Below are 13153 nucleotides of genomic sequence, written 5' to 3'. Positions count from 1 at the left end.
GATGGGGAACATGTACCAAGATAAGGAACATATACCGGGAGGGGGAACATATACCAAGATAAGGAACATATACCGGGATGGGGAACATGTACCAAGATAAGGAACATATACCGGGATGGGGAACATGTACCAAGATAAGGAACATATACCGGGATGGGGAACATGTACCGGGATGGGGAACATATACCGGATTGGGGAACATGTACCAAGATAAGGAACATGTACCGGGATGGGGAACATGTACCAAGATAAGGAACATATACCGGGAGGGGGAACATATACCAAGATAAGGTACATATACCGGGATGGGGAACATGTACCAAGATAAGGAACATGTACCGGGATGGGGGACATATACCAAGATAAGGAACATATACCGGGATGGGGAACATGTACCAAGATAAGGAACATATACCGGGATGGGGAACATGTACCAAGATAAGGAACATATACCGGGAGGGGGAACATATACCAAGATAAGGTACATATACCGGGATGGGGAACATGTACCAAGATAAGGAACATGTACCGGGATGGGGAACATATACCAAGATAAGGAACATATACCGGGATGGGGAACATGTACCAAGATAAGGAACATATACCGGGATGGGGAACATGTACCAAGATAAGGAACATATACCGGGATGGGGAACATGTACCAAGATAAGGAACATATACCGGGATGGGGAACATGTACCAAGATAAGGAACATATACCGGGATGGGGGACATGTACCAAGATAAGGAACATATACCGGGATGGGGAACAAGTACCAAGATAAGGAACATATACCGGGATGGGGAACATATACCAAGATAAGGAACATATACCGGGATGGGGGACATGTACCAAGATAAGGAACATATACCGGGATGGGGAACATGTACCAAGATAAGGAACATATACCGGGATGGGGAACATGTACCAAGATAGGGAACATATACCGGGATGGGGAACATGTACCAAGATAAGGAACATATACCGGGATGGGGAACATGTACCAAGATAAGGAACATATACCGGGATGGGGACATGTACCAAGATAAGGAACATATACCGGGATGGGGAACATGTACCAAGATAAGGAACATATACCGGGATGGGGAACATGTACCAAGATAAGGAACATATACCATGATGGGGAACATGTACCAAGATAAGGAACATATACCGGGATGGGGAACATGTACCAAGATAAGGAACATATACCGGGATGGGGGACATATATCAGGATGAGGGTTACATATCAGGATGAGGCACATATACCGGGATGGAGGACATACACTACCGTTCAAAAGTTTGGGGTCACCCAGACAATTTTGTGCTTTCCATGAAATCTCATACTTTTATTAATCACATGAGTTGCCAAATGAATGTGAAATCTCGTCCAGACATTGACAAGGTTCGAAAAAAAGATTTTTATCTGAAATAATAATTTTCTCCTTCACACTTTGCTCTCGGCACAGAATGCTCCTTGGCAGCAATTCCAGCATTGCAGACCTTTGGCATTCTAGCAGTTAATTTGCTGATGTAATCTGGAGACATTTCCCCCCATGCTTCCAGAAGCCCCTCCCACTTGTCGGTTTGGTTTGATGGGCACTTTTTGCGTACCATACGGTCAAGCTGCTCCCACAGCAGCTCAATGGGGATGAGATCTGGTGACTGCGCTGGCCGCTCCATTACAGACAGAATACCAGCTGCCGCTTCTTCCCTACATAGTTCTTGCATAATTTGGAGGTGTGCTTTGGGTCATTGTCGTGTTGTAGGATGAAATTGGCTCCAATCAGGCGCTGTCCACAGGGTATGGCATGGCGCTGCAAAATGGAGTGATAGCCTTCCTTATTCAAAATCCCTTTTACCTTGAACAAATCTCCCACTTCACCAGCACCAAAGCAACCCCAGACCATCACATTACCTCCACCATGCTTGACAGATGGCGTCAGGCACTCTTCCAGCATCTTTTCAGTTGTTCTGCATCTCACAAATGTTCTTCTGTGTGATCCAAACACTTCAAACTTGGATTCGTCTGTCCATAACACTTTTTTCCAATCTTCCTCTGTCCAATGCCTGTGTTCTTTTGCCCATATTAATCTTTTCCTTTAATTAGCCAGTCTCAGATATGGCTTTTTCTTTGCCACTCTGCCCTGAAGGCCAGCATCTTAGAGTCGCCTCTTCACTGTAGACATTGACACTGGCGTTTTGCTTGTACTATTTAATGAAGCTTCTCTTTCTACTCTGGTTAGAGCCTGTTTGTGCTCTCCTCTGAAGGGAGTAGTACACACCGTTGTAGGAAATCTTCAGTTTCTTGGCAATTTCTCACATGGAATAGCCTTTATTTCTCAGAACAAGAATAGACTGTCGAGTTTCACATGAAAGTTCTTTTTTTCTGGCCATTTGGAGACTTTAATGGAACCAACAAATGTAATGCTCCAGATTCTCAAATAGCTCAAAGGAAGTTCAGGTTTATAGCTTCTCTAATCAGCCAAACTGTTTACAGCTGTGCTAACATACTTGTACGAGGGTTTTCAAGGGTATTCTAACCATCCATTAGCCTTCTTACACAGTTAGCAAACACAAAGTACCATAAGAACAATGGAGTGATGGTTGTTGGAAATGGGCCTCTATACACCTATGAAGATATTGCATTACAAACCAGACGTTTGCATCTAGAATATTCATTTACCACATTAACAATGTATAGAGTGTATTTCTGGATCATTTAATGTTAGCTTCATTGGAAAAAACTGTGCTTTTCTTTCAAAAATAAGGACATTTCTAAGTGACCCTAAACTTTTGAATGGTAGTGTATACCAAGATGGGAAACATATACCAGGATGGGGGACATATATCAGGATGGGAAACATATACCAGGATGGGGAACATATACCAGGATGAGGGCCATATGTTAGGATGGGGGTCACATACCAGGATGATGCATATATACCAGAATGGGGGTCACATATACCAGGATAAGGAAAATATTCCAGGATGGGGGTCACATACCAGGATGAAGCACATATATCAGAATGGGGGACATATACCAAGATGGGAAACATATACTAGAATGGGGGATATATACTAGGATGGGGGCCATATACCAGGATGTGGGTAACATACCAGAATGGGGGTCACATACCAGGATAAGGAACATATGCCAGGATGAGAAACAAATACCAGGATGGGGAACATATTCCAGGATGGGGGATATATACCAGGATGGTGGACATATACCAGGATGGGAAACATTCCAGGATGGGGGCCAGACACCAGGATGGGGGTCACATACCAGGATGAGGAACATATACCAGGATGAGGGACATATACCAGGATGGGAAGCATATACCAGTATAAGGAACATATACCAGGATGGGAAACATATTCCAGGATGGGGGTCACATACCAGGATGAGGAACATATACCAGGAGAGGGGCCATATACAAGGATGGGAAACATTTCAGGATGGGGGCCATATGCCAGGATGGGGGTCACATACCAGGATGAGGAACATATATCAGGATGGGGGACATATACCAGGATGGGGGACATATATCAGGATGGGATTCACATACCAGGATGAGGGCCATATACCAGGATGGGGGCCATATACCAGTATGGGAAACATTTCAGGATGGGGGTCACATACCAGGATGAGGAACATATACCAGGATGGGGGAAATATACCAGTATAATATTTAAATTTATTTTGTGATCTGAAACATTTAAGTATGAAAATCTTGGCAAAACAACAGGAAATAAGGAAGGGGCAAACAATTTTTCAGGGGCGTAACTACCACGGTTGCAGCAGTCGCCACTGCGACCAGGCCCGGGGAGAGTCAGGGGCACGGCAGGTCAGACCATATCTCCCAACCGTCCCGATTCTTGCCGGACAGTCCCATTTTTTAACCCCCCGCATTCCGCCCGGGACTCTATTCTTCCTGCACTGCCCCGCCAGGCTCCCCCCACATGCACCCCATCCTCGCCCTCCCAGATAGACCCACCGCAGCCCCCCACAGCCTGCAATGATGTCGTAGGCTGTTCTGTGGCTATGCGCACAGGACCTGTGATGAGGTCACAGGAGGGGAGGAGTCAGGGGTCACATAATCAGGAGCCTCTGTGTATGCAGGACTCTGCTGTGCTGGTTGTCATGGATGAGGGGAAGTTTCTGTGTGGGGTCAAGAGGGGTTTGCAGGGTGGATGTAGCAGAGATGTGTGTGTACAAGGTGTACGGAGCGGAGCCATGTGTGTACGAGGTGTATGGAGCAGAGCGGTGCGTGTATGAGGTGTATGGAGCGGAGCCGCGTGTGTACAAGGTGTACGGAGCGGAGCCGCGTGTGTACGAGGTGTACGGAGCGGAGCCGCGTGTGTACGAGGTGTACGGAGCGGAGCCGCCTGTGTACGAGGTGTGCGGAGTGGAGCGTATGTGCACAAGGTGTAGGGAGAGGAGCCACGTGTGTACGAGGTGCGGAGCGGAGCCGTGTGTGTATGAGGTGTATGGAGAGGAGCCGCGTGTGTACGAAGCGGAGCCGCGTGTGTACGAGGTGTGCGGAGTGGAGTGTGTGTGCACAAGGTGTAGGGAGAGGAGCCGTATGTGTACAAAGTGCACGGAGCGGAGCCGTGTGTGTATGAGGTGTTAGGAGAGGAGCCGCGTGTGTACGAGGTGTACGGAGAGGAGCCGAGTGTGTACGAGGTGTACGGAGAGGAGCCGCGTGTGTACGAGGTGTACGGAGAGGAGCCGCGTGTGTACGAGGTGTACGGAGAGGAGCCGCGTGTGTACGAGGTGTACGGAGAGGAGCCGTGTGTGTACGAGGTGTACGGAGAGGAGCCGCGTGTGTACGAGGTGTACGGAGAGGAGCCGCGTGTGTACGAGGTGTACGGAGAGGAGCCGTGTGTGTACGAGGTGTACGGAGAGGAGCCGCGTGTGTACGAGGTGTACGGAGAGGAGCCGTGTGTGTACGAGGTGTACGGAGAGGAGCCGCGTGTGTACGAGGTGTACGGAGAGGAGCCGCGTGTGTACGAGGTGTACGGAGAGGAGCCGTGTGTGTACGAGGTGTACGGAGAGGAGCCGCGTGTGTACGAGGTGTACGGAGAGGAGCCGCGTGTGTACGAGGTGTACGGAGAGGAGCCGTGTGTGTATGAGGTATATGGAGAGGAGCCGTGTGTGTACGAGGTGTACGGAGAGGAGCCGTGTGTGTACGAGGTGTACGGAGAGGAGCCGCGTGTGTACGAGTTGTACGGAGAGGAGCCGTGTGTGTATGAGGTGTATGGAGAGGAGCCGCGTGTGTAAGAGGGGGACGGAGCGGAGATGTGCGTGTATTTTGGCATGGGGGTCCCATTTGAAAGTTTGCATCGGGGCCCATTACTTTGTAGTTACGCCACTGCACACCACCGTATATATGTCTCACATAGCACCTGTTTCTATATATGGTGCTACTATCTGTCCATGTTAGTGTACAAGAATAACCTAAATGTCATGTCAGCAAATATACGCAGTGCTGAGCTAGTAGAAAATGAATAACGTAATGAATATTTAACGGTGAAAAGAGAAAACAAGTGTTTCACCCGCAGCTGCCGCCCCAGGCCCCATTACACCTACCAGCTTCATCCTAAATCTAAATCTTTTGCCCAGAATTGGGGATAGGGAGTCTTCACCAGGTCTGAGACCAGCCTTTGCTTGTGGCACGTTCCCCTTTGTAACTGGACTTTAATGCATTTAGCTTTGGATTCAATTGTGCCCCTCCCTATTCTACTTTTACCAGCTTGCAATGGGACATGTGGATCCAAGAGGTCCTTTCAGTTGTTTTTGCTGTAGTGGGAGAGGTTACTGGGACTTGGCATGGACCTTCCCATCGGAGTTGATACTAGTGCTTTCCTTTTATAACTTTTATCAGCACCCAATCTCCTGGCTTCACTGTGGTGCGTTCGGTGAGTTGTTCTCCTGGAATATTTGGAACAGAAACGTCTTTCATATTTAGCATTTTCACTATGTAATTAGCTTAAGTAAAATCAGCTTTTTTATCTGATCTGTTAAATTCCTTTAAGGCCTCATGCTCACTTGCGATGAAATCGGACGAATTCAATAGGATAAAAAAAAAATCGGATTTAATTCATACCAATGTTAATCTATGATGGTGCCTTCATCTGCTTTTTTTTTCCAGCTCGGTTCGGATCAAGATCGGATTGGAAAAAAAAATTGCAGCATTCTGCAATTGTACTCGCAAATCGGATCGCATCCCGCAATAGAAGTCAATGGGTGCGATAAAAATTTTTTACGATACATGGCGCGAGTGCTGTGTGATTTTTTTATCACACCCATTGACTTCTATTGCGAGATGTGATTCGATTTTTGCTGACAATCAAAGCATGCTGTAATTTTTTTCCAGCCCGATCTTGATCCGATCTGGAAAACAAAACGCAGATAAAGACACCATCATAGATTAACATTGGCCCGAATTCAATTCCATTTTTTATTCGATTGAATTTGTCCAATTTCATCGCAAGTGAGCATGAGGCCTTACTCCTGGTGTTCACCTCTTTCTGGAGTATTGGTTGCATGATTGAAATGAGCAAATTAATTTGCAAAACCCGGGACCTTCAGCAATGTCAGACGTTTGTGGCTGCTGGATGGGAACCATTCAAATCACCATTTACCTGCTGGCAGTTGTGATTCCTCATTTGATTTGTTGCCCTGGCATGCAATCATGTATTCTTCACACCGCAGTGATAACGTCATCCAAGGACTACAAATCAAAAGAGGATCTAGGGTTTCAGCCGGTATTACGTGATTGGCAGAGTTCCTGCCTGGTGTCCACAGACTACAGATGTGGCGTCTGGACCAGGGTCCTGCGAAATGACAGCACAATTATCTTCTCAAGAACGGAGGTATAATGCGCCTTAGGCCGGGGTCACACTAGCGTACAATACGGACAAGTGCTATGCGAGAAAAGATCACAGCACTCGGACCAGTGTTAATCTATGGGGCAGCTCCCATCACCGTTTATTTTCTCGGGCGTATTCGACGTGCGTGCTGCGATTTTACGCGTATATCGTCCGTGACTCTCCAATGTAAGTCTATGGGTGCGAGAAAAACTCGGACACCACACCGACCGTCTGTGTATCTTGTAACGAATACGCGCACATTTTTCTCATTTCAACCCATTGAGCCATTAAATTAAATGGGGAAAAGCAGTGAGAAATGTAAAGCCATACGGATACATAGGTGCAAGAAAATCGCATCATCGCTTTGGAAACGCATTACACATGGATCACCATACGGAGAACACTCCTGCGACCCTCGGCAGGGAGACTTGGACCGATTTTCCATACGGCAAGTGTGACCCCGGCCTTACAAACATATTTCTACCTTGTAAAGAATCAAGGTCTACATCTACATTCCCCGTCACACTCTACTGTGTTGCGGAGTGCGCTGCCCTTGCCCTTCCGCTTGTGACATGTGAGCATTGTGCAGCCAGTGTCTGATCAATGCAGCCCATAGTTCGACATGTATCGACAGGTATCAATCTGATGGTAGGTTCCCTTTATTAACAATTTGCTACCTATCTTGCAATTTACACAGAATTTCTTAAATTAATTGTGTACTATTTATATATACACTCACTGGCCACTTTATTAGGTACACCATGCTAGTAAGGGGTTGGACCCCCTTTTGCCTTCAGAACTGCCTCAATTCTTCATGGCAGAGATTCAACAAGGTGCTGGAAGCATTCCTCAGAGATTTTGGACCATATTGACATGATGGCATCACACAGTTGGCGCAGATTTGTCGGCTGCACATCCCTGATGCGAATCTCCCGTTCCACCACATCCCAAAGATGCTCTATTGGATTGAGATCTGGTGACTGAGGAGGCCATTTGAGTACAGTAAACTCATTGTCATGTTCAAGAAACCAATCTGAGATGATTCGAGCTTTATGACATGGCGCATTATCCTGCTGAAAGTAGCCATCAGATGTTGGGTACATTGTGGTCATAAAGGGATGGACATGGTCAGCAACAATACTCAGGTAGGCTGTGGCGTTGCAACGATGCTCAATTGGTACCAAGGGGCCCAAAGAGTGCCCAGAAAAAATTCCCCACACCATGACACCACCACCACCAGCCTGAACCGTTGATACAAGGCAGGATGGATCCATGCTTTCATGTTGTTTATGCCAAATTCTGACCCTACCATCCGAATGTCGCAGCAGAAATCGAGACTCATCAGACCAGGCAACGTTTTTCCAATCTTCTACTGTCCAATTTCGATGAGCTTGTGCAAATTGTAGCCTCAGTTTCCTGTTCTTAGCTGAGAGGAGTGGTACCCAGTGTGGTCTTCTGCTGCTGTAGCCCATCTGCCTCAAAGTTCGACGCACTGTGCGTTCAGAGATGCTCTTCTGCCTACCTTGGTTGTAACGGGTGGCAATTTGAGTCACTGTTGCCTTTCTATCAGCTCGAACCAGTCTGCCCATTCTCCTCTGACCTCTGGCATCAACATGGCATTTCCGGCCACAGAACTGCCGCTCACTGAATTTTTTTTCTTTTTCGGACCATTCTCTGTAAACCCTAGAGATGGTTGTGCGTGAAAATCCCAGTAGATCAGCAGTTTCTGAAATTCTCAGACCAGCCCTTCTGGCACCAACAATCATGCCACGTTCAAAGGCACTCAAATCACCTTTCTTCCCCATACTGATGCTCGGTTTGAACTGCAGGAGATTGTCTTGACCATGTCTACATGCCTAAATGCACTGAGTTGCCGCCATGTGATTGGCTGATTAGAAATTAAGTCTTAACACACAGTTGGACAGGTGTACCTAATAAAGTGGCCAGTGAGTGTATATAAATATAATTTTTGAGGTTACATTATTCTCAAAAACTAACATCAATTTAATTCTTGGCAGATGAGTGCACCAGGAACTTTGAAGGACATCTGATTTTGTCGTATTGTAAAGCAGATGATTGCAGTATTACACGAGATACATATGAAGACCATGCTGGTGCCTCCGATATACCCTCAGCACCTCACAGCAAAGATCTGATTTCTGGTCTCTGTAAAGAAATGTTATCACCAAATTCATCACAGATTATAAAGCAAAATAAAAGTCACAGAAGAAATGTGGAAGATCAGAGAGGTCTTACAATTCAGAAGCCATTTTCATGTTCAGAATGTGGGAAATGTTTTGCACATAAATCAACTCTTAATAGTCACGAGAAAAGTCACACAGGAGAGAAGCCATATTCATGTTCAGAATGTGGGAAATGTTTTGCAGATAAACCACATCTTAATTATCACGAGAAATTTCACACAGGAGAGAAGCCATATTCATGTTCAGAATGTGGGAAATGTTTTGCACAAAAATCACATCTTAATAGTCACGAGAAAATTCATACAGGAGAGAAGCCATATTCATGTTCAGAATGTGGGAAATGTTTTGCACATAAATCACAGCTTAATTATCACGTGAAATTTCACACAGGAGAGAAGCCATATTCATGTTCAGAATGTGGGAAATGTTTTGCACATAAATCACAGCTTAATTATCACGAGAAATTTCACACAGGAGAGAAGCCATATTCATGTTCAGAATGTGGGAAATGTTTTGCACATAAATCACAGCTTAATTATCACGAGAAATTTCACACAGGAGAGAAGCCATATTCATGTTCAGAATGTGGGAAATGTTTTGCACATAAATCACAGCTTAATTATCACGAGAAAATTCATACAGGAGAGAAGCCATATTCATGTTCAGAATGTGGGAAATGTTTTGCACATAAATCACAGCTTAATTATCACGAGAAATTTCACACAGGAGAGAAGCCATATTCATGTTCAGAATGTGGGAAATGTTTTGCACATAAATCACAGCTTAATTATCACGAGAAATTTCACACAGGACAGAAGTCATATTCATGTTCAGAATGTGGGAAATGTTTTGCACAAAAATCACATCTTAATAGTCACGAGAAAATTCATACAGGAGAGAAGCCATATTCATGTTCAGAATGTGGGAAATGTTTTGCACATAAATCAACTCTTAATAGTCACGAGAAAAGTCACACAGGAGAGAAGCCATATTCATGTTCAGAATGTGGGAAATGTTTTGCACATAAATCAGAGCTTAATTATCATGAGAAAATTCACACAGGAGAGAAGCCATATTCATGTTCAGAATGTGGGAAATGTTTTTCAATTAAATCAAATCTTGTTGCACATGAGAGAATTCACACAGGAGAGAAGCCATATTCATGTTCAGAATGTGGGAAATGTTTTGCACAGAAATCACATCTTAATTATCATGAGAGAATTCATACAGGAGAGAAGCCATATTCATGTTCAGAATGTGGGAAATGTTTTGCAGATAAACCACATCTTAATAGTCACGAGAAAATTCATACAGGAGAGAAGCCATATTCATGTTCAGAATGTGGGAAATGTTTTGCAAAGAAATCACATCTTAATTATCATGAGAGATTTCACACAGGACAGAAGCCATATTCATGTTCAGAATGTGGGAAATGTTTTGCAGATAAACCACATCTTAATAGTCACGAGAAAATTCATACAGGAGAGAAGCCATATTCATGTTCAGAATGTGGGAAATGTTTTGCACATAAATCACAGCTTAATTATCACGAGATATTTCACACAGGAGAGAAGCCATATTCATAGTATGATTGTAAATGTGATGCTCTATTTTGAGAACTGCTGAGCTAATTCACGAGTGCATGTACAGCGGTGTACAAACTCAATAGACAGACTACAGGTCTCTAGACCACTGTGCATGAGCGCTCCTGCATCGTTGTCTGACCAATCGTTGAAGATCTCAGGGTCTGGATCACCTATGAACAACAATGCTTTAAAAACATGCCAAGGAAATATAAATATTTAGCTACAATTTAATGCTTGGCTATGAAACAAAAAACATTACTGGTTAGTACAAAGATTATATGTAATGACCAAATAGTCTCAAGGATACAATAAAGAAAACAATAAAACATGTCGTATTCTGTATTTTCCTACTATAAATCCTTCATGAATATTCAATATACGACTATATTTTATTGAATCTTATCATGTGCTCTCCTGATGCTTGGGTAGACTAAAACCATCCCCCCAAAAATCATATATTTCTCAGACATGGGCCAATATTATTTGCACAATTTGTGCTTGAGCATAAAGAGGCTGCCCTGAACTCAGGCGGTTTAAAGGGTTACAGTAGGGTCTGTCCTAGGGTCAACCTCTCCATGCAGGAGTAGTGAGAAGATGGTCACTCGCTCCCTCCTGCCCCTTAGAACTGTGAGTGGATGACAGCATGAGACCTCGGTTATTTCCTTTCATACCCTTGTTTTATATATAGTTTATGTAGAAAGTATGAATATACAGACAATCACATGCAATAAGAATGAAGAAAGGTGCCCTCGGGATTTAGCTGCTGGGACTTCAGTACCCGCACAACCACGGACTCCGGCGTCCAGTCTCCAGCACTTGGCCCTGGAGTGAGCTTATCTACAGCTTCACTCCTCAAGTTCTTCCTTACTTCCTCTCTCCTCTCTGTCTCCCTCAGACTGTCTCTTGCAGTCTCTCTGCTACTGACTGACTAGCCCCGCCTCCAGGCCAGAACGTATAGGGAAGCTTCCCTGAAACCAGGTTTTGAGCTCCCCCTTCTTCTGGTCTGAAGTCAGGAAAAGTGTTGGATGCTGCTGTTACCTGTAAAGGGAACCCTCTTTGCTTCCAGGCATGACATTACCCCCTGTGAGGGAGGCAATGCCACTGTGGCAACCAGACTCCTGGGGTGCCACAATTCCTCCTGTCAGGTGTACAGTATGTTACTCCTCCTGTGAGGTGCACAGTACAGTAGATTTTTCCTCCTGTCAGGTGTATAGTGTTTTACTCCTGTCAGGTGCACAGTACAGAGTATTACTCCTGTTGTCAGGTGTACAGTACAGTGTTATTCCTCCTGTCAGGTGTACAATACATGTTTGGCCATTGTTAAATAATGTATGCCTTATATATTATGGGATATTCTTACTGTTGTGGAATAGGACTCAAGAGATAAAATCTTAAAGAAGATAATGTTTATTACTGAAGGCCAGGAGTACACTGACAGTACACTTCACGGAATGCTCTGAGAACAAACACTCTGATGATACTTTTCATAGTCAACATATTATGACTGTTGCATAAAGTTTCTTAGTCCCATCAACCAATGATACAAGCCCAGCTTTCTGACACCGGGCACTACATTACAACCAAAAATCTTTGGTGATCTTCAGATTTCTTGATTCCTTGCACCTAGTCAATGCACCCAGTGCCAGAGGCAGCAAAACAACCACAAATATCTTTGATCCTCCACCATATCTGACTGTAGGTACTGTGTTCTTTTCTTTGTTGCCCTCATTTTGTTTTCAGTAAATAGTCAAATGATGTGCTTTACTAAAAACCTCTATCTTGGTCTAATCTGTCCACTTATGTGGCAACTTATCGCATGGGCTGATGCCCTCAGATCTGGGGCAAAATGGCTGAGGGAACCCCCAAGCGCAGTGAGTTTGAACAGGGAGGACGCTGCGTTACCACCAATGGCGGTATGACCCCGCAATGTACTGTAGGCCGTAAGAAGAACTGCAGGAGAAGTCAAAACAGTACAGAAAGGCAGGTCGCACACCATGTGGCAGCTGACTTCGGGGGCTGATGCTCTTATGTCTAGGGCAAATCAGACTGGGGAACGCCTAACTGTAGCAGATCTGGACGGGGAGGACGCTGAGGTACCGCATGATATGGTCCGACCTGGGTACGTGCCGTGTGATAGAGAGAAATACAGGGAAAGTGGAAGAAACGTGCAATGTGGAACTTGTTGATGCTGTGAAGAATATGAATGTGCTGCGTAAACGAACCGGTAAAGTTGTTCATTTGAAAGTTGAAATGGACTGTCTCGATTTGTGCGGAACCGTCTATAGGGAGCCTTTAGCAGCGCAGAGGGGACCCTGACGGAGCAGAAAGTGAAACCACAGGTATGAGAAGTAATGGACATTGTTTGCACGTGATGGGAGGCCAGGGTGCACCTGAAACATTAATCTTAGCCACTAGAGTTGAGCGAAACGGGTCGAAAAATTTCAAAAGTCGCCGACTTTTGGCAAAGTCGGGTTTCATGAAACG

The 13153-nt window shown here is 44.9% G+C and overlaps 1 protein-coding gene across 1 annotated transcript in view; it reads left to right on the top strand.

The window, feature by feature from the left end:
• LOC141053987 (uncharacterized) overlaps positions 1–13153 on the top strand; it is a 98231-nt gene that overhangs the window by 62521 nt on the left and 22557 nt on the right. Inside the window, exon 4 of the mRNA XM_073551130.1 lies at positions 8898–10601. Coding sequence (XP_073407231.1) covers positions 8898–10601 — 1704 coding nt within the window. The remainder of the gene's footprint in view (positions 1–8897; positions 10602–13153) is intronic.

This window comes from Dendrobates tinctorius, unplaced genomic scaffold (genome assembly GCF_039654945.1).
Source record: "Dendrobates tinctorius isolate UK_male_01 unplaced genomic scaffold, ASM3965494v1 ptg000173l, whole genome shotgun sequence".
NCBI lineage: Eukaryota > Metazoa > Chordata > Amphibia > Anura > Dendrobatidae > Dendrobates > Dendrobates tinctorius.
This window is presented reverse-complemented; position numbering and strand designations above follow the sequence as displayed.